Genomic DNA, 23106 nt, shown 5'->3' on the forward strand with positions numbered 1-23106 from the left:
TGCACATGAAAAAATGAAATCCTGGAAATTGCTTGTTACATATCCTCCACACACACACACACACACACACACACACACACACACACACACACACACACACACACACACACACACACACACACACACACACGTCACTGTTTTGGTAGCTTGCCTATACCTCAGGATGATCTCAAAGTCATTAATCCTTGCTATTACCTTCTGCGTCAAAACTTCAAACTTAAATTTTGTAATTTAATTTTTGGGAGTTGAGCTACCGCAGGTTTAACGTCCTTTTCGACACTGTGTTCACAAAGGTGTTCTGCAGCTCTCAATTTAAGTTTTTCTGTTCCAACCAGGGCAAATTAAATCAATACACTCTGCAGCTAACAGCCCTTTGATGACAGTGCTGCCATTTGAAAACCTTCAATAAAGTGACCACCCATCAGGGAGACGTTGTTGACAAACCTGACCTCATTAATCTCAATTATGTGGACGAAAAATTGTTTCATTCGCAAAAGCAAATAACAAACATTGAGCGCAGCTTCTGTCGTTTTTCATTTCCATTATTCATCTTGAACACACATTTCCTCGTCTACATTTTGCGGATAAATTCAATTGCCTTACAGAAATATTGAAAATGTGGGCGCCAGCTGTTCTCTGGGTTTCGCTGCGCATTAATTTACCTCAGCCCCATTTTCAGAATGAGAGCCAAATCCTTTTATCTACTTATATGAGGCCCCTCCATCCTCTCCTCTCCTTCTCTCTTTCTACTTTCTCCTCCCATCTTCAGAGTGCACTCCTCGTGGCCTCCCCCTCTGCTTCTATTTCAATATCTCTGAAATCATAAAAATCCCCCAACCATGTCCCATTTCTTTAAAGCAAATTTAATTCTGAGCAGACAGCCGAAGTGCTGTGCATCAGGTAATGATGGATGCTGCTCAACATGTGGGAATGTGCTGGCCGAGCAAAACCGTCTCTACTAATTATTTTGCCAGCATAAGTAATGGAAACAGGTTTTTCTGCGTGTGCGCCAACAACCAACTGAAACCCCATGAGTCAGGGCAGAGGGATTAATAATGGGTGTAATCTTTTGCTCAGGAAACATCTTTAACTGGGAGTGTGACAGTGCTGTGAAACAATGCAAACAAGCAGAGCAAACAGTAATCAGCGCTCATTAATTTTCCATGACAAGTTCGCAAATAATGACCACATTGCCCAACAACTCCCTTGTCAGCAGTACACTCAGCACAGCTTCTTCTTTCTATATTGACTTTTATCAGCTCATCATTAATTGGTTTTGCTTTAGGTCCTACCTGTTGCTGTAATAGCATAACGGGGCCAAGCACTTTGACATGAATATCAAATAAATGTAATACAAAGGACATGAAAGAGCCCAAAGCTCAACTGGAATCTGGAAGTGAAGGGCAGCTCTTTTTTGTGGACCTGGAAGTATCAGGACAGCGTTTGTCTTCCTGAGGAGGAAGGAGAGTCTCAGAGTAAGTTATTAAACTCCTGTGCAACACTTTGAACTATACATGAATAGTTGTTTACAGCATTCTGAATACATATCCGTTTTTCGCTGAATCCACTCAAGACAGGAAGTACGAGTGCCGTTGTGCGAATAAAATAAGAACGAAAAAACAGACCAAAAGCATTCTGCCAACCAGTCAAGTTGCAGTCCACGTCCATGTCTGTCCAAAAATGTCATCACTTCATCATTTTACTCTATGGATTCTTGAGTTATAACAAAAAACATATTTTGCGAAGCTGCAGTTGACCTTTGGCCACAAAATTCTAACCGGTTCATCCTTGAGTGCAAAAGAAATTCCCGAGGTCTCACGAGAATGCCACTGGCCAAAGCTGTCGCAGCGCGGAAGCAGAAAACATACAGACATTTACTAAAGGATTGCTGGACTGTAGTAAAAACATATGTTGCATATATTATGAATACATTAGAATACCATCAATAAACCAGAAATGAAGACATGTGTGGTCAAAGGTATTTAACCTTAACAGAAGGTCCACTGACGAGCTTTCTCTGGAGCTTTCAACTGCATCTCAAGATCTTCCTCAGCCAATCTAGTTAGCTCAGGTCAAGGACAGCAACTCAAACGTCAGTCACATGATAACACACAGCTGATGTGATAACATCACACTCGGCAGCTGTGGGACACCCTGTGTGCAGGGCACTGCATGAACGCCAGACCAAAACCACACACAGCATCAAATAGAAAGGGGTCAGAGGTCAAGCAGGACATTCAAGTGCGACACCTTAGAGCATTTCTGACCAGAGCCGGGCTTTGTGTGTGTGTGTGTGTGTGTGTGTGTGTGTGTGTGTGTGTGTTTGAGCTAGTCTCTTGCGAGTCAATCTTACCTGCCAGGCGGAGAGACCCTGAGTTGTAGATGGCCTCGTCACGAAGCTCCCTCACGTGCACAGTGACAGTAGAGACGGCATCTGGCCACACTCCATCGGACACACGGACCTGGAACTGATAGATGTCGGGCGGGGCGTTTTCTTTGATGATCAGGAAGCCTGTTCGCTTGTTCAGGATAAAGTAACTGAGGGGAAAGAACAAACACACAGACACCCTTACTTTTTTAAAGTACATTTAAATGTTCTAAATCATACAAGCCAAGCCCTGTGCAGAGATGAATAGGTTCAACCTCTCGCCAAAGAGTTTTGAAGCTTAATCGACTGGCCAAAGCTTCAAATGAACTGCCCTTCTTGGGATGAATACAGTTGTTGGAATCTGAATCTCACCCTTGTGAGAGACACATCAAAAATGGCCTTTTACGTGTTCAGAGAGCCAACAAAAATGAGTGACTAACCCCTGCATCCACTTTAGCGCAATGACTTAAATTGCACCCTTCCACCCAATAAGAAGTATTTAATAATACGGTTGTAGTGCCCCCGTTGCCTATTTGACCCTAAGGCACTACTTTGATATTATTCTGACGCGTTTTATTGATGACAATGTCCAAGTGTAATTTTGTGTAATTTTGTTTAATTATGTCTAATTTTGTTTATTGATCCATTGCGTGTATTTATAGAAAACAAAATCATAAACAATGTCGGCACAACCTAGGTGCATATACTTAAATCATAAAATAAACCATAAACATTTATATCTCTCGGTTACCGTATTGTCACCAGTTGTGTAACGGTCAAAAAACTATTTGCCTTCCCAAAACGAGCAACCCCTGCCCTAATGCCACTCCTAATCATATAGGGTTGACTCAGTTGAAGTCGGCCTTACGCCACCCAGTGGTGGGAGGTCCAACATAAATCAAACACCACAAAATGGCTCTTACAACGGTCATGAAGGTCATGAAGGTTGCCGCCTCATGTGCCGATCTCCTGGCTACTGCACGTCCAAAGAGGGCTGGATCACGGACTGGCTGGTGTGTTTGCAGCATCCAATTTCATAATGGTGAATATTGCAACTGCTGCATCGCCCAGCTTTAGTTATTTTCAAATGTCTTGGAGCCGGAGAGGGTCAAGCTGCTGAATCTGTAGGAAACCGCTGGTGTGGTACTGATTAGGCAATTTCCGACGTATCAGTGAGTCTGCAGAGACCAGTAATTTCAGTTATTTGCCCATCAGAGGTCGGCATGGAAACCGGCTAAGTGGAAAGAAATCCTCAGTATGACTGCTTGCTTATCTGCTATAAGTCCAGAGTCAATCGTACCCAGCATTATACAATACAACTCATATTACTCAGAGGCTCCACTGTGTGTGTCCAGTGTTGTTGTCAGAGCAGTGCATGCAGTCCTCTAAAAATTTAGACTTGAAACATAATTATGGACAAGGACCCTTTTTCATGGGGCTCATATTGTGGGCTCATCCTTGGTTGTGTGCGATGTGCAAATTTCTCGTGTGTGCATCTGCTGGGATGTGACGTACAACTCATAGCGCTGTGGGAGGGCTCTGCTAGTGTTTATAGATCTTTAATTAAAAATGCAATCATCAAAGCTGCAAGCAGTGGTGATTGGGCCCTCGCACCATCCTGAGCATCAGAGGTAGCAACGGAAGCGCCCAGGCACAACACAACAGGAATTCAGGTGCAATAATTAATTCCCCAAGAGTCTCCGACGAACGGCTCATGAGTTATGAAAGAGGGCGGCGCTACAGTGATAACCCACATCGATGAAACAGGACCTCACTGCTGAGCGAAATGATACCTCCCACAAGAGTTTACGACTAGAGGCTCATGTGTTATGAAAGAGGCCGTGGCTTCACATAGAGGACAGTGAGGGTACTCTGTAATAATGTGAAAGGATGCCTCCCAAAAGTGTCTAGGACATGGTTCATGTGTTATGGTGGGGGGGGGGGCTAAAGTTTAAAGGGCGGATATAGCCTATAACAAACAGTTTCTGAGTTGTGAAAGAGGGCGGGGCTTATGTGTAGGGGGTGGGAAATGGAGTCTACATCCTTAGGACAGGAAAAAGGCTAGAAATGGGCTGAAATGGCATTAAATGGCTGACTTCCTCTTGGGTTCTGACAAGTTGCACAACATTTTGAGCATGTTAAGACCGTACAAAAGGGAACCAATTTGAGAGAATAATAATTATTCCTTCAGTGTCGATAGGGTCTTTGACGCTGGTCGATGCTCGGGCACTAATTATAAGATAGCAGCAAAGTGTCACTAAGAATTGCATCAATATTCGACTTTTCTACTCTAATGGCAACATTCAATGCCAATGAAGGAAGTACTGGGCCCTTAATAGGCAATAAGGCTCAGTAGATCGCTACCGTAGCACTTGTAGCATAATGGCCGCGCGGACAAGTCTGAATACAAATCTGCGCAGTCACAAAAATTTGCCGCTATTGTCCGCGGGGATTTTGTAAAGATACGTATAAACGACTGAAGCAGATGTTTTAAAGTTATGTGATATGCTGTAAAAAACTCAACAGAGACTCAACACCCTTTAGCTGTCCGGCTGCCTTCAGGGCCCGTTCCAAGATGAAGACAGACCGACACATATACTCTTTCATCCCCTCAGCCATGTGTTCTACTGAGCGTGTGCTGGTGTTTACTCTGTTTTCAGATGTAAAGCAATACCCCCCTGGGACAATAATAGAAAGTGAGAGAGAGAAAGACGCAGGGAAAAATGAGACTGACTAATAGGCACAAAGACATGCAAGGAAGCAATTTCACTTGGTCCTCGTCTCCATGCTCCCCTTGTACAGCAAATTAGCTCATTCAAGTTGGATTATAGAAGAGATCCAAGGCAGAACCTTGGCAAATCAAATAATAAACCACTTAGAAGGACACATTAATTAATTTTACAGCATATGCTGTGTGTGGTGGGTAAATTATGTCTAATGTATAGCACTTAATTTCAGGTTTTACTAAAAGACCATTTTTACTTTCTTTCTGAGAGATCGCAAAGAGTCTTTTATAATGGCAGTTTATCAGACTGTAGTTACGTTAGCTGTGGAGTTCCACAAGGAAGTTGCTTAGGCCCTTTACTCTTTTCCATTTTTACAAATGATCTCCCTTTATTAATTAAGAATTCCAACATGGTAATGTATGCGGATGACACAACACTGTACAGCCAGGCTTCAAGCAAACTAGAACTCGCAACCATTCTTAATCAGGATCTGGAGAGAGTGTCTGATTGGGTGAAACTTAACAAATTAGCCCTGAACATTTCCAAAACTAAATGTATTGTGTTTGGCTCAAGGAACATACTTAATGGTGACACACAGCTTCATCTGTCAATGTCAGGTTCAGCAATTGAACAGGTCAGGAAGTCCAAACTACTGGGTGTAGTGTTGGATGAACAGTTGTCGTGGTCTGAGCACATTGATGGCATTGTTACCAGAATGGGCAGGGGCATAGCTATGACCAGAAAGTGCTTTACTTATTTAACTCTCTCAATTGTTTGTCAGGTGTTACACTCCCTAGTCTTTTGTCACCTGCTATACTGTCCACTCATATGGTCAGTAGCTGCTAAGAAGGACATAAACAAACTACAAATCGTTCAAAACCGAGCTGCCAGATTAGCACTCCAGTGTTCAATTATAACTAATATAGCATATATGCACTCTCGCCTGTCATGGTTCTCAGTAGAAACTCTACTTCACTATAGCCTCACGTTTTTCAGAAAGGTCGTATTTTATCAGACAACTGAATATTTCTTAAATCAATTACAATATACATTTAATAGACACAACCATCTCACAAGGAACGCTAGCTCAGGTCACTTAATACCTCCAACCCCAAGAACAAACCTCCTCAAACAAACAGTCATTCAAAAAACAATTAAAGGCGCACCTCAGGACATCAATCACTTAACGTTTTCCTTTGCTTTTTAGTCATCTGATTTTCTTGTATAAGTTATGGTTGAATTGCACTAGGTATCTGACTGTACTATTTTTATTTTTGTTCTGTTTGTATTATTTTTAACTGTTTATTTCACGTTATGTTTTGCATGTTTTTGTATGTATTTTGTCCTTTCTGTGGACCCCAGGAAGATTAGATTACTTTGACTTCGAGAGAGAGAGAAGTTCAGCTCAGTTTGGACTGAAGACTTAAGATGTTGTGGGGTGATGAAGTGTCACTGGATGAGATTTTTGGTACTTGTGTGAGCGGATCTGAAAAGTGAAAAATATATCTGCTCGTAGTGGCAGAGGGACATCTCGAGGTGGGTGTTTTTTTAGAAACAGGCTAGAGCCCCTGCATCCTAAAGCAGGGAACTGGACAAATCAGCAAAAGAGGGAAACATAGGAACCAACCTATGGAGGAAAATTTGACAACATGGTGGGGTGATGGAGGTAAGGGTGGTAAAAAATCTAGAAAATAATTGATACTACAGAATTATCTTGCTGACTTAAGGAAGTTTTAGCTTTATTAAAACATCAGGGATGCGACTTGGTAGCTGATTACTGACCACAGTGACAACAATAAATTAGGCCTGTTTTTAAAAAGAAAACTGAATTGAGACATCTAACTTTAATGGAATGAGTCTCTGTCTATGTATGCCTGTCCTTTTGATGTTCTCAACAACTGTCCATCCAACCGATTTCACACTTCTGCTAAGGAACCAACGAGTTCGTGACAAATACAAAAAAGATATTGGGAGCCAGCAGAAAAAAAAAGGAATATAATAGCAGCAAAACGCAGCTGCTTGAATTCTGCAAAGTGTGACGGATTTATTTCGTACATGAGTCTCCAGAATTGATCACAGTGCAAAAAAACATCTGGCCACTGTCTTCCGGAGAGATACTTCACTCGGGGGTGTTGTTGCTTTGCATTATTTAAATGTATGAATCAATCAAACTACAAAACGTATTATGCAGACTCAGTGTGCTGCAAGATTAGCAGGGAAACGTACAACGGCTCAGGGCATGAAAGTAATGTGTTCCCACAGCAATCCCCATTAGGTCGTCCTGACAAAGTGTAACATCCCAAGTAGGACAGGTCCATCACGTATCATTACACAACACTTTCATTCCCTCTCCTCTGTCATAGGTCTAAAATGTGAAAGATCCAGACTCACAAAGAGTCACGCATTATTTACCTTGGCACGTGTCCTTCAAAGACGTACGTCTTGTTGTCCCAGTCATCAGGGTCAGGAGAGTAGACCTTACCCAGCACCGTTGTTGGCATACGACCTGATAGGAGAAAACACACTGGTTCATCAGTTTACTGTTTTAATTTACCAATAACTCAGTGCATGACCGTTTCTGGATCAAATATAATACTCCGCACTGGCCTTGACTTTCGGGTAGGAATAGGTGTGTATGTCAGCATGTGTATCTCCATGAACATGCATTTCAGTCTGTACTGTGTGTGTGTTTTGCCTGTAATACCATACGACTGATAATCATTCCAATAGACACAGTATATAGTATCCCAAGGACACACACACAGTAGCAACAAGGAATTCAATGCACACACACACACACACACACACACACACACACACACACACAGTATATATAGGCCACATTCACAAATACCTTCCAGAAAAGGGAAATGCAAAACAGTAAATGATGTGAATGCACAATGATTATAATCATGTAGAAAGAACAGTTGTTGCTTTCGCTCTCTCTTCCAACACGTCACTCTCTGAACCACATGGGAATTCTTCTGAGGGTACCCTTGAAAATGTAAAGGCAGAGCTTGACATGCTGCATTTTAGCCTGTTGTCCTTTGTTGATAGAAACGGAAGAACAAGTTAAACTCCACCAAAACACATTTTTGTTCCCTTGCAATGGCAAAATCTGATAATTTGCTATTTTTTTCAATAAGTTTAGCAGTATGAATATAAACAAAAGCTATGGATGTGAAAAATGGCCGGCGCACAGGACCTGGACATCCATTGGCTAGAATGGAAGTATTGTCCTTTGTCCCCAGAGGCTAAATCGTCTGATGGTTTCTGAGGACGGCTCAAGAAGAATACAGATTATAGCTGTGGTTAATTGCATGTCAAATCCAGCAATGGCTGGCCCTTGTGACCCTTAGAATCACACCATGGGAGTCATGCTGACTAAACAGGGATCATGCAGACAATGGTAATGTGGTGACAGCGGGTGGACTGAGGCGATGGTGAATAACACAATAAAAATGATGTGAGACTGTGTGCGTTAATTACTGCACACTGATTGGGAATGATTGGCTGGCGATATCAGTTTCACCTACAGAGTCGGAGAACTACAGTTATCATCAAAGTTACAAATGTGCTTTAAAAAGTAAATGAAGCTCTGGACGTAGGGACATGTATCCAACTGGTCTTCATCACTTTACCCACTCACCTCTGTGACTATTGATGAAAATTGTCTTCTCCCCCGCCACATGTGCGTGGTCGTTTTGGTCGCCGATGGTAACTGTCAGGGTGCTGGTCACTGTTTTGACTGGATGGCCGCTGTCGCTCATGATAATGGGAATGAGGAACTCTTTCTGCCGCTCGCGGTCAAACATCCTCAGGGCTGTGAGTGTCGCCGTGCCATTGAGGTTGTCCTGGAGATAGAAATCGTTGCTGTGGCGATACTCGGAAGAGACGGTGAAGTGGAAGGGCGAGCCATTCTCTGAAGAGTCCCGGTCCACAGCTCGGAGGAGGGTTGATGTTTGGTTCAACCTTACAACCTAAACAAGAAGGGAGGACAAAAGGGGTTGTGGTTTGCTAAGCTTCAACTTTTTTTCCATCCACACCACCAATGGTAAACAATTTAGATGAAACCCAGTCAAACCTACGTACCTGTGGTCCGGGCACATTTTCCAAGACAATTGGGGAGTATGCTGCCTCAAACTCCGGTCCGTTATCATTTACATCCAACAGCGGCAGCTGGACTGTGGCGCTGCCTGTTAGAGGTGGAACCCCATGATCAGTCGCAATGACAACCAGGTAATGCTGCGATATCCTCTCCCGATCCAGAAGCCGAGCCACAGAGAGCACACCGGACTGGTCAATGGTGAACAGCCCATCGGGATCGGAGTCCTCCGTTAGGCTATAGGTCATGTCGCGGTTCTGGCCTGAATCGGAGTCGCTAGCCACCAAACGCGCCACACTGGTTCCTACGGTGATGTCTTCAGGTAGCGGGGCAAGAGCCAGGAGGTGTGGAATGAAGACAGGAGCATGGTCGTTATAGTCCTCTACCTCCACCACACAGTGCAGAAGGCTGGAGAAGTCCAGGTCCTCAACCTAAAACCGGAACCTCATTTAGTCTCACATGTCATACAATGCAGTATGGACAAGATTCAAATGCATAGACATCCATCTTATCAGTCAAATATTATCAGGCTGCTCTGCAATGTTTCCAAGGCACCGCAGCAGTATTTACCTCCACCGAGAAGGTCTTTGGTTTGGTTTGTTTGTCTGTTTGTCAGAATTAGATTCAAATTACTAAAAAACAGTGGGCCATATTTCCATGAAACTTGATGGAAGCATATAGCATGGGCCAGTGAAGAACCAACTCAATTTTGATGCAGATCCAAATCACACAATCTCACTTTCATTGACATTGCACGAGATCCGCAATCTCTGAGTGCCCTTCTAGTTATGTTTGTAATGCATTATAATTGTTGTCCCAACATATCCATGATTTTGCACACGAACAATAGTGATCACCCTCATTTTAGGACATATTTTGTATTGTTTTATGCATTAAATATTTGGCTAGAAAGCAATATTACACCATCCATACATATATGTGTATGATTGTGCCGAAGCTGATTTTTTTGTATCACCCAATAGAATTTCTAGTTATTTTCCAACAGCTACCTCTCACTGCCACCCATATAAAAAGTTCCCTTTTGGAGCTTTAATGTTCCTGTCTGTAGCCGACAGATGACACCTCCTGTGCCTGTCTTCTGTGGCTGACTTTATAGTTCTCTTCACCGAGACAGTATTTGTTGTCGCTGTTGACAGAGGCAGAGGTTGATTTGTGCTCACTACAGGAAAAACTTTGAGATCAATGCATACGAAATTTCCCAAAACAGTTTTTCAATGTTTTCCCATCAGTTTCAACTACTCTCAAAACTTTCCAGGAACACATTGTTTGTGAATGCATCCAAACTTCCAACTGGCCCACTAACAGCTTCTCCATATTGTCAGCACTTCAACATCAGGTACTGTTCATCATCCGGCTTCTGTCAGACTCTGTTTCTCAATTCTCCCTTGCTAAACACCCTTCTAGGGTTGTCACAATACCAAAATTATGACTTTGATACGATACCTGCCATAAATATCACGATACTCGATTCTTTCGATTCGATACCAGAATACAATACAGTACTGGTATATTCATCTATAATAGTAATACATAAAATGTCTATATGGTTCCCTTTTTTACCAGCTTGTTCCTGCCCAGCTTTTTGAACTCTTAACAAATGGCATTAATATTAGTATTAGCCTACAGCAAGATATTAATGAAAACTACATGGTGCCATCATAGTATTGATTATAAACGGCTATGTAGGCCTGTTGTCCATATCTGACCAGATGACTACATAGTTATTTCCATAAGCATGAGACATTGTAGAGTTACATAATTTTACAGATGTGTGTTTGAGGTGGAAAAAAACTAAACCTAAGGCTGGGATGGATACATTAAAGATGAACACATAATTCAAGGGTAATTTATCCCCTTTATTGAAAAACAACAATGACAAACATGCCACCACATACCTTTCACCAATACAATGCAATTACACTATGGGAACAATGAGACAGCCAGTCTCTCTATGCTGTCTGGCAGAATTGTGAACATTCACACTTGATGCACTTATTACAACTATTTACTATTTAGTGAGTTTGATATTTTCACTTCATATTTTATTTCAATTCATGGAAGTAATGTTTCCTTAACTAAAAATAATTAGCTCAAGATCCACCCTCATGTCGCCAGTTTGCATCAATTGTGTTTCATTTGGACACTTTAGTGTGCATTCTGACCTCATGATCATATATGCTTGTCATCAAACTAGGCTGAGGCTACTCTGTTAGGCTGTATATGGTGAGCTTGGGGTTTTCATGTTTATAATCACAATACCTGTCGTTCGTTGAACTCTTTGAAAAATGCGGGATGCCTGCCTGAAAGGTGCTTTGCCATGTTCGACGTGTGTCTGTGTGGCTATGAAACGAAAGTTACGAAGGTAACTACGGTTCTATGAATCCTGGATGACCGCCAGAGGCAGTGTTTTCACACTGGTATACCAAAAATGTCACGTGTGACCTCGGATGAGTCCCCAGCCGGGTATAACTTCCGGCCTCATCCTGAGATCATGTCGAAACCAAGAGATTCCGAGTGACCAAGAACTCTGGCGGTCATCCAGGATTCATAGAACCATAGTTACCTTCGTAACTTTTGTTCTATTTCATCCTTACTGACCGCCAGAGGCAGTGTTTTCACACTGGATGACTTATACCAACAAAGTCACGAGGAATGTACAGGAACCTACCTCGTCTGACTCAGGCAGAGGAATGTGGACGAAGAACCGCACCCAATGGGTGAGGGTTGGCAACGTTCACTCTGTAGTATCTGGTAAATGTGCTCGGTGATGCCCACGAGGCCGCCGCACATATATCCTCCATGGACACACCTCTCAGGGTTGCCCATGACGTGGAGACACTCCTGGTAGAATGGTCCGTAGCAATCCTGCAGACCTGGTGCCCCCTTGATGGTTTATGTGGAACACGGTCAAAGTATTATCCGACCGAACAAGTACATGTTCTCCTCTCAAATGTGGAAGAAAATGTCTGAGCGCTAGGTGCACAGTCTGTAGCTGTACTGCCCCCGAGCAGTCCTGCTCTGCCACACTGCACCCCACCCTGAGAGGCAGGCATCTGTCGTGACGACCTCCTGACGGGATGGGATCACGCCCATGGGAACGCCTCCTGACAGGTATGCTCTCTCCCTCCACGGGAATAGAGCTCGGAGGCACTGCTGTGACACTCTTACTGTCCTGTGCCTGTGGCACTCAACATCCAAGTGAAGGCTGTTCAGCCATCTCTGCAAGGGGCACAGTGACAGCAAGCCCAAGGGAACGACAGCTGAGGCAGCTGTCAATTTGCCTAAGAAGAAGAAAGAGGACGTAGGGCAACCGCTTGCCCCCTCGGAAGAGGGGGAGGCTGCGGAGGATGCTGTCCACACGCTGGGGCGACGGACAGGCTCTCATAGTGGCCGCGTCCAGAGCTAGACCGATGAAGGTTGTGCTCTGAAAAGGGCTCAGAGAACTCTTCTCCATGTTTACCCTGAAGCCCCACAGGGCCACATGAGAGAGAAGGCGAGCGGTGTCCTGTGCAGCCTGAGCCCGGGATGGCGCACAGATCAGCCAATCGTCCAGGTACGGCAATCTCCTTATGCCCTGCAAGGGGGAGAAGGGCAGCAGCGACACATCTCGTGAACACTCGTGGGGAGAGGGAGAGTCCGAATGGAAGCACCCTGAACTGAAAACAACGGCCTTGGAAGGCAAAACGAAGGAACTGTCTGTGATGAGGTACAATGGGGACGTGAAAATAGGCGTCCTTTAAGTCGACCGACGTGCACCAGTCTCCCTTGGAGATGGCACGAAGGACGTCTGCTGTGCTCAGCATGTGAAATGGTAAGACCCTCAGGAACTTGTTTAGTCCCCTCAGATCTAGGACTGGGCGCAGTCCGCCGTTCTTCTTCTTTAGGAGGAAGTAAGTTGAGTAGAACCCCCTGGCCTGTGACCGGGGTCCCACCACCTTGATTGTACCCTTGGTCAGGAGCACGGCTAACTCCTGGCTCAGGGCTAGGGACTTTGCCGGGTCTGTGATGGTGGTCATCTTGACCCGGCTGAAAGCTGGGGGCTGGCGTCGGAATTGAAGCTTGTACCCCTGGGTTAGGGTGGAAACCACCCAGGGGTCTGGAGCGTGAGCTACCCAGTAGCTGACATGCTGCTGGGAGAAATAGCCGACTGCCGGCCCCGGGACCTCAGTCCCTGCCCCCCCTGCCCCTAAAGGCTCTGGGGGGGGTGACTGCTAGTCCCCCGTCTCGGGAAATTGCCTGGGGGGCACGCGGGTAGAGCCGCGTTGGGTGCGGACCGGCCTCTCAGCAGGGCGCTGAGGCCGCTGGTGGCTACTGGGGTAAGCTGGGGGCCGAAAATGGCCCCGGGGGGCCGCCGTGGACTCTCTAGGTCCGCGGGGTGCGGGCATGTCTCGGCGAAGGCCGGAGAACTGCTGCCTGGTCTGAACGGCCTGCACAGTTCGCTGAAGCGCCTGCAGAGCAGCTGAGCCGAAAAGCTCCCCGGGTTCGACTGGGACAGTACGGAGGGTCCGCCTACATGCCTCTGACAGGGGTGACTGCGCCAGCCAAACCTGGCGGCGGGTCTGAACCAGGGTCGACATCATGCGCCCGAGTTCCCTTGACATGAGTGCAAACGCCTGCAGTGAAGCGTCACTGAGGCTGGTGGCAGTAGTGTCGAAGGTAGCAAAGAGAGAGGGAATTGCCAATACGGCCCATGCGTGCTGCCATGTTGTAAAATTGGCAAAGCAGGTCGTCCGTGATCCGACATTGGAGTCGAGGACACCTGGCGTCCGGCCTCAGAGTCTCCTCAGGGGAAACTATGAGAGACGCAATAGTAGGCTCGACGGGTGGCTCCCCCACCCACCCATCAGGCGTTCCACCTCAGCCAATCTAGCGACCCTCACTGCGTAAGGCATAATGCGTAAGGTTCATGCATGGGTCCGCCGAGAGACCCTCCCTTAGGTGCCCGAGGCCTAGACAGGAGGGGCAAAGTTCATGGCCATCTTCAGGCTGGAGGGGAGCCAAACAGGTCCCACAGCCGGCAAGGTTAAACATGACCGTGACTCAATGTTCTACCAGTAGCTCCAGCGCCTCTTCTAGAGCACCGAGCTAGTGGTAAGGAAAAGAAAAGAAGGAAGCACTGTCATGTGGCAACAGGTCAGGCATAGTCTGTCTAGGAGAGGGGAGCGCAGCGCTCTCTTCACTAGTCCAGCAACTGTGTTCCTCGGTTTCCTCCAGTAAGCTTCAGCGAGACACTGACCTAGTGGGGAACCGGTCGAGTGGCAATAGGTCGGGCACAGTCTGTCTAGGAGAGGGGAGTGCAGCGCTCTCTTCATATCCAGTGTGAAAACACTGCCTCTGGTGGTCAGTAAGGATGAAATAGAACACGTTTTGCAGACGGGTCTCTGTGTTAGACGGTTGGCAAAAGCTCCTGAACTCGAGGACATGTCTCCCCCGATGTCTCTGTGAGTGCTGCTGTGTGAGCGTGGGGCAGCCCCGCCTCCTGCAGCCCCGCCTCCTGCAGCCCCGCCTCCTGCAGCCTCGCCTCCTGCAGCCATGCCTGCTTGAGCTCCGTCTCCATGCAGTCAATGCATGCAGAGAGCTTGACAGAGACGAGTGGAGCAGTTTCAAGGAAGTGCGCTATTTTGAGGAAGTATCGATACTTAAACTATGCAAAATCGTATCGTTTTTAACGTATGGGTACCGCGGTACCTTTGTAGTATCGGTATACCGTGCAACATTACACCCTTCACTTAGAGAGAGAGAGAGATTAGGAGGCTGAATCAAAGTAACCTTCAATCGTGTGAGTGGGATTTTTGGAACAGCTTCCACGTACCTTCAGTGTAAGGTTAAACCTTTGCTCGCTGTGTCGTTCATAGTCCAGACGTTTCTTCAACCTCAGGGTGCCGCGCTGCTCCTGCTTGTGACTGACCATGTAGAACTTCTGCTCTTGGTCTCCAGCCACAACACTAAAGGTCAGCTGGGCATTTTCTCCAGTGTCTCTGTCCTCTGCCATGAGCTCCAGGACCTTAGAACAAGCAATAATATCATGTGAGTGAGGCATCTCATTTGGGATTGTTGGCTTCTTACATTTTTGATACATTGATTGGAATCATTAATGTGCAGAGTTTCAAACAGAGGAGACAACATGCTTTATATTTGCTATCAGCTTGTACTATGACAATATTCTGCTATAGATTAAACACAATTATGTAAATCTCAAGACTATCAAGTTGTTATAACTAACACGCAAAAAACAATGGCTTTGTCACCCAACCAGCAGACATAGAGCAAAATGTGTATCCCACTGTAGTACATGACATCTATTGCTTCTGTCCATCCGGGGAGAGGGATCCTCCTCTGTTGCTCTCCCTCAGGTTTCATCCCCTTTTTTCCCTGTGAAAGGGTTTTTACTATCTTTATTGGGGGAGTTTTTCCTGATCCGATGTGAGGTCCCGGGATAGGGATGTCATGTGTACAGATTGTAAAGCCCTCCGAGGCTTGTATTTGTGATGTTGGGCTGTATAAAATAAACTGAATTGAATTGAATAGTATTGGAGTACTGGTTACCTGATGAATGAAAAGTCCAATATTTACTGCTGTTGAGCTGGTTACACAAATATATTTTAGACTGGTATGTGGATCAGATTAGTCGAAAGCAGACTTATCATGAGCCTAAACTGCCAGCCACCCTACTCCACAGCTAACTCCGAACCAAGAGTCATGTTTCCTTAGTAATGGACACGGACACCTACTGGCCAGTGGCACAAACAAACACAAAAACAAAATCTCATGAATTGTATGTTTTACGTTGTGGAGTGAGTGAACAAAAGGAGGGGAGGGGTTTTGTCAAGAGCACAGTGAGGACATCGTTGGTCGTTTTTGTAGTACTGAGCTCTGCCACAGCATCTTAGCTCCGTTACAGGTTAGCACTGCAGTGAGATGTAATATTACACTCTTCACTAAATTTCCCCTGTAAAATGTCCTTGTAACTATTGAATTCTTGCAGAAGGCAAACGCTGGATTTGTTGAATTGCTGTAGTGAAGAGAGGTAAGCAGTTTGACTATGTACAGTATGTATTGAAAGAACTGGATACTTGACTGAAAGATGGCAACCCGTCACTTGAGTCCATGTTGCTCGCCGATCACATAATCACAAATTGAGTTTTCTTCTGCGTTGTGTTGCCTATCTATTTACAGTTCCAGGTCAGTAGTTCTGCAACTCTTTGTGATGGTAGTCCATTGGGAAAATGCTTTATGGGCCAAAAGCTTTAATTTGCTTTGGCAGATCATCTGGTCCCTCTCCGCTTTGGACAGGTCTGCAACAACTTGAGATCTGCCGGGCCAACCCCACCCATGTATCTCATGAACAAAGGTGTTTGAGACAAAGACCACACAGTGGAGCGCAGACAACCAAGATGGCTGCAGCTGATGTGGAACTTTCTGTTGAACCCACTCGGGCATGTGCATCAGTAATGAACAAACTGGGCAGTATTTTTTTCTGGAAAACATTATAATTAAATAGGTGCACTCAGTATTGATTATACATCAGATGTTGCCATTGTTTTCATTCTTAAAGTGGATCCAAAAATATGCTAAAATCAAAATCAACGATATAACACCCTAAAAGTTTCCAAACTGAAGTATTTTACTCAGAAGTGCTACACTTGTTGTAAATAGGAAGCATTTCTGAGTTTAAGACAGACTGCTGACTTATACTTTGATGTTTTTTTTTACACTGTTGTGTATTGTCTTTTTGGGAGATATTGGATGATGAAGTATAGCATTATTCACCAACAAATGATATGTTTACATTTGCAGAGTTCACTTAAAATACATTTGAGAATATGTTTCTAATAGCTCTATTAAAAAGGTGAATACAACTAGTGCCTCATTAACTTGGAAGCTCCCTCCAACCTACCTCTGCATTGGGCTCTGCATTCTCGGAGATCCTTGCCAGGCAGGAGTGATCAATGAATCTTGGAGCATGATCGTTCACATCCTTAATTTGTATGGTCGCAGTTCCCGTTCCCGTCATCCCTACCCCGTCTCTCGCCTCCACAACCAGGAGGTAAGACTCGACCTGCTCCCTGTCCAGACCGCTCATGGCCACAGAGATGGTCCCTGAGGTGGGGTTGATAGTGAACATTTCCGAGAAGGTAGGCACTCCTCCCACCTCGATGTTAGTGGTATCTAAACTTCCCATAATCCTGTAAGAGAGCACGGCGTTCTGCCCCACAGCCAAGTCATCCAGGTCGGTGGCTGTCATCTCCATCACAGACGTCCCCACGACCGAGTTCTCGGCAACGTCTCCGTGGCAGCTGGGGGCACAGGTGAAGACGGGCGCATTGTCATTGATGTCCCACACATTGATGATGATGTCGGTGAAGCCCGTCAGACCTTCGCCACCCTCGTCCGTGGCCAAGACGACGAAACGCCACACGGCGCGCTCCTCGCGGTCCAGGGTCCGCTGGGCGTAGATCTTGCCTGTGACCTCATCAATTATGAATTCGCTCTCTGCACCCTGGCCGTGGAGAGAGTAACGCAGGGCCTCCTGGTCAGCATCCTTATCCGGGTCAGACGCCGTTACCTGCGACATCAAAAGGCACACCAAGACAGAGAGGGTGATGAGAGGATAATACAGTTTTTACACTATTTAATTATTTAAAAACTGCTGACTTGATATCTTGACTTGAGGCACTTCACAACTGCTCTGTGCCGGTATGAAAGCTCTGATAGGTAAACCTGGCAGAGATTCATCCTCCTCAACCCCGACCTCTCCTCTCCTTCTGTCCGCTCCTTCTCACTCATTCTAAACACATCGGCAGTAATTACACCCTGGGCTGGCCAAAGATGTTTCAATTTAGCACGGTAATTGCGGAGTGATGTCGAGCCAAAATTAACTTGTGTTCTTTTAAAAGAGTAAGACAAGAGTAAGACATATGCTCTTAAGAGAGGGAAGAGAGCACCAGGCGTACTATGACTTACTTTAAAGGGGTTAAAAACAGTGTGTTTTACTCTTCTGGTTAACTAGAAAGGTGCAGTCAGTAGAGTGCAGAAATCCACCTAATGTGTCTGCAACGGCTGAGTGGCTGCAATGTACTGGTAGTTCTGTTCACTGTTAGCCAAACACAGCGTCCAATCTCATTGTATACAAATGTATATGTTTAGGTCTTATGATGGGTGTGAAAGCCCCGTTCCTCTTTGTTACCGTGCCTATCAAAACATTCCATTTCCACAAGATGAAGATTCAACACTCAGAATGTCTTGGACTGTTTCCAACAATGTGCCCTTGATTTCAGACAGAAGTAGACAAAAGCAGCTTCTTATCTCTAGCTTGTGGCTGACAGTACATGCATGGTATTGTTCTTAATAGGCTGAGGCTAAAGCTTGTAATGCAGTGGATAACTAGCTCAGCCGAGGACAACTGATAATCTTCCATTCCAGTGTAAAACTGGCTGCCAACGCCTCCATCCTCTTTGACAAACGAGACAGGTTAGATCAGAGGGGCATTTTAATCCGGCCCGCCGACTATTATAATTATTATAACATTTAGAAAAAACAAAAAAAAAGAAAAAAAAAGTGGTCATCGTGCTTTGGGTAAATCAAGTCGGGAACAGAGAGGCGTTACAGCAGTTGTTCCGCTGCCTGCCGTGTTCTGCTGAACTAGAGCGACACACAACACTTGCTGTGCTGCGCTGGTCAATTCCACCCCTCCCCCACTGATCCCACAGACAAGGGCGACACTTTTTTATTTTTTTTATTACCGTAATATACCGCAAACCACTGAAAAGCTCCACTTGTTAGCGGTCAGAATCCTTTTTAATTATGTCGTAAAGCGTTAACTTTAGAAGAATTACGGTAATATGAATCACTTTCTGTCGCTGGAGACGGGGTTTGTACTACAACAGTTTTAAAGTTGTAAAATGAACTGACAGCTGCATGCAGAGTGTTTTTCCTCAGTATAACTAACATAACTAACCACATTGACCCACGGAACTGCGCCACCCTGCGCGCTCATGTCACGTGACATATAGGGTTCTGTCTGCCAGCCTCCTGCCAGCCTCCTGCATTGATCCTTCTGTCACAATGAGTGGACCCAAGAAAGGAAAAGTCGACAGTGAGTGCAGAGTCTTTAATGAGTGGACTGCTAAGTATTTTTTCACCGAAGTACGATCAGAGGCAGTATGTCTTATTTGCCAAGAAACCATTGCAGTATTCAAAGAATACAATATTAGCCGCCACTTTTCCGCCAAGCATGCTAACTATGCTAGCCAACAGTCAACGACAGAACGGGCGGCTACTGCTAAGAGGTTGGCAGCCAATTTAAAGAGTCAGCAAAATATTTTTCTCCGCCAAACTGCTATACAAGAATCAAGCACCAAGGCAAGTTTTTTGCTAGCATTCAAATTAGCAAAAGCCAGCAAGCCTTTCTCTGAAGGAGAGTTTTTGAAAGAATGTATGGTAGAAACAGCAGGTCTCTTATGTCCAGAGAGCAAAAACAAATTTGAAAAATTGAGTTCATCACGCAGAACAGTGACTCGGCGTGTAGAACAAATTGATGAAGATTTAACCAGCGAGTTGAACAAAAAAGCTGAGTCATTTACGTTATATTCTCACACCGCCCCCTGCCGGCCTCGCCGTCCTCCAGTGTAGAGCCACGGGTCTCACACCGCCCAGCACCCCCTGTGGCGGACCACAGGCTCCCCACCTTCCCTTTGGCTCCAATAATCTGTTTTACCAGATACTCATACTCTCATGTGGTCTGCATTTGGGTCCTAAACATTGTCCTCCCGTGACACAAACACTCTCCATCCATCTGATACTGGCCCGGCCCGTCTGTCAATTTTTTTATTCAATGTGGCCCCTGAGCCAAAAAGTTTGCCCACCCCTGGGTTAGATGAATGCTTCAGTGATTGGTCAAGTGCACGTGATAACACAGACATCGTGTTCAGTAAACAGGGCCTGCGATGGTTAAGGATGGAAGTTTACCTGTAACACAAACACCGGAGAGCCGTCCAGCTCCTCCGTCACGCTGCCGTAGTACTCGTTAACGGTAAACACCGGTGCCTCGTCATTCTTGTTCACCACGTTCACCGACACTGTTGCGTAATCCTCCCACTTCCCGTCTGAAGCCAGGACATGAAGCTTGTACCTGGGAAAAAAATTATGCGTTATCAGGGGCTTTCACAAAGTAACACTTGCTTGAGAAGTTCTTGAACAATTAAAATACTGAGGTGTAACTGTCTCAGGAGTGGAGCTGAAAACATAGTGCCAGACAAATACATAAACAAGTAATACAAGAAGGTGAATGCAACCATGTATTTGAGTTGAAATCATTTGACAAGCATTTACCTCAAAAAGTAAACATGGTGTCTCAAAGGATTCCTCCCTGGGGTGTGTTCCTACCTTTTGTTCTGTTCGTAGTCCAGAGGCTGGGCGATGAAGATAGTGCCCACCTCTGGCTCCACATCAAACACCCCTCCTGTGTTCCCTGACGTGATCTGGTAGCGCAGCTTTGCATTTCCACCTGCAGAACAGGAGAAGATGAAGGTTACACGATAAATGAACCGTAGTTACTGACAAGCAGAATACGGTTTGTAAGTCTTGTTGGGTGGAAAGAAATAGGCCAAGAGGCTTATCTGCTCTATTTGTATCATGAAAGGGCTTTGGTGGATTGGAGGTCCCCATCTAGTCCATTGCTGTCGGTTCCTGCCAATCCACAAATCTGTCTCCCTTAACTGAGATAGATAGCATCAGCCCGCTTTAGGAATCAGACAGTGAGTGTTTGTTGGGATCTGATTGTTATGAGTCTTTAAACAACAAGCAGCATTGGCCCTCCCAGTGGTAAAACTGTTGCATTAGAATTTGCATCTTCATGAAAGTTTAGAGCCGTGTGCAGAAAAACTAGTGTCCAACGATTTGTGTTTCAATGACTGTCTATCCCTTAGGTTTTGTAGAAACAACCTCTATGAATAGTTTTCTTAAAGTTTTCTTCGTTAAACAAATAGAAAAGACAATAAAAGTCTTGTTCAACTGCCACCTTTGTAAACACAATTAGTCATCTGCTGATTTTTTTTAATCCATGTTCTCAACTAAATATGAGATTTTAAGTAGTGCAATCAGTGCCCTCACATTCCAAATACAAAGCTGATACATTTAACGTTTTATACAAACAAAAAACCATGACAAGATTGTTTTATAGCAATTAAATCCAATTCATAAAAAACTTGTAATCATTTACTTTACTTTCCTAGCAAAAAAGAGTATTAAAATCCATAAGCAAGTGGGCTTAAATGTATAAAACAATACATGTCACCACTTCTGCTGCTAAGGTTGTGTCTGGACGTTCTGTTACCATTTAAACGTAACGTACTTCTGCCTTTTTAGCCATCAAAAAGCTGATGAGAATGCCATTAAAATTGTGCTTGGAGGACGTATAGTTGATTCAAAGCAAGTGGACCTTGGTAGAACAGGGGGCATTTGATGGTGATAAGAAGTCCAACTGTGTTAACTGTGGATGGGCTTAAACAGCAGAACATCCCCAGAGGCCTAACCCAGTGGGTACCTGCAAGGCCCTGTGTGCTGAAGCATGCAAACACTGCACTCACTGCTGCTTTTGAGGCTGTGTGCACAGGCTTCATTTTGCATAGTTTCATTCCCATCTTCCATTGCCGGTACAAGTGTCAATGCAGAAGTTGATTTATTGTGAGAGGAATAGAATTTCATCTTGATGGTGTTTACATTGACGCATTGTATTCAGAGGTTCATATAAGTATAATTGATATAGCTTCCAGCAAAGAAATACAGGCCTGTATCACTGTTGAAGAGGCTGGTAATGGTATGTAAATTTAAAATCTAATCAGATTATCTCCAAAATGTCGGTCAAACTACAAGAATGCTTAAACGCAACAGTAAGCAGCAATTCTTCATTGAATAATAAATAATCCATTGTTCCAAGCAATTTAAAATCCTATTGCCTTGAAGTTCCCCCTCCCCTCATCTCGAAAGTTCTCTCCCCACCTCGCTTAATAATGTTTTTTTTTTTAAGCTGTGCAAAGCAACTTTAATAGTCCACTGTATTATGCTGATCAACAAAATGTTCCCCCTCAATGCAATTATGCAATTACTGGTAAAGCGAAGGTCTGCATCTCAATCACCAGTGCATCTACCACCCCTGATGGTAATATGAGAGGGAAAAAGGAGAAACCTCTGAAGACGAGATGAGATCCGCAGTTTATTAGCGAGATGAAAGTCAAGGAAGGAGAGGGGAGAATGCACTAATCCAGATCGTTTTGTTCCGTCTGTCTGTTGGCATTTTAAATGAGACATTTGGGGATATGTGCAATCACATCCCTGTGTTTTATTTCCCCTAGTTTTTGCAATCTCTTAAGTATTCAGAAAATTGCTGAGACCCAACGGACAAAAGACACAGCGCAAGGGGTAATACAACTGTTAAAATAAACAAACAAATGGAGAGAAAATTCATGTTTATTCCCAGTTGTCCCAATTTCAAAACTCTTTTCATCTCCCGTGGTGCTGCGCTTTACTGAAGCTGGAGTATGAGGACGAGAGAGCAGACACACACACACACACACACATTACCGACAGTGGACTATCACTCTCACCAAGTGTGGACCTATGTTTCTGCACATTATGAGAAGAAAGAAAAAAAATAGAGAATATATATAGCGAATTGCATGTTAAGGAATATTACTGCAAATACTTTTGAATTGTTTTCAAAGAAATTGCCCAAAGGGGACTTGAGTGATGTCTACCTATCAAAGGGGGGACTTCAGTGGAACTGTCTGGCCTTATTATTTCACTTAATTAGCTTTTTCTTCTTCTGTTTCTTTCAAATATGGATCATTAAATTGTAGGTTATAAATATTTAGACATTTCTCTGTGAT

The 23106-nt window shown here is 44.6% G+C and overlaps 1 protein-coding gene across 1 annotated transcript in view; it reads right to left on the reverse strand.

The window, feature by feature from the left end:
* Window positions 1-23106, reverse strand: part of LOC306735229 (neural-cadherin) — a gene marked incomplete at both ends in the record, with an annotated part of 289025 nt that overhangs the window by 108495 nt on the left and 157424 nt on the right. Inside the window, 8 exons of the mRNA XM_079216680.1 lie at window positions 2354-2538; window positions 7507-7600; window positions 8744-9074; window positions 9187-9630; window positions 15033-15224; window positions 17118-17786; window positions 20189-20351; window positions 20606-20726. Coding sequence (XP_079072806.1) covers window positions 2354-2538; window positions 7507-7600; window positions 8744-9074; window positions 9187-9630; window positions 15033-15224; window positions 17118-17786; window positions 20189-20351; window positions 20606-20726 — 2199 coding nt within the window. The remainder of the gene's footprint in view (window positions 1-2353; window positions 2539-7506; window positions 7601-8743; window positions 9075-9186; window positions 9631-15032; window positions 15225-17117; window positions 17787-20188; window positions 20352-20605; window positions 20727-23106) is intronic.

Source organism: Taurulus bubalis (genome assembly GCF_910589615.1).
Source record: "Taurulus bubalis genome assembly, chromosome: 4".
NCBI lineage: Eukaryota > Metazoa > Chordata > Actinopteri > Perciformes > Cottidae > Taurulus > Taurulus bubalis.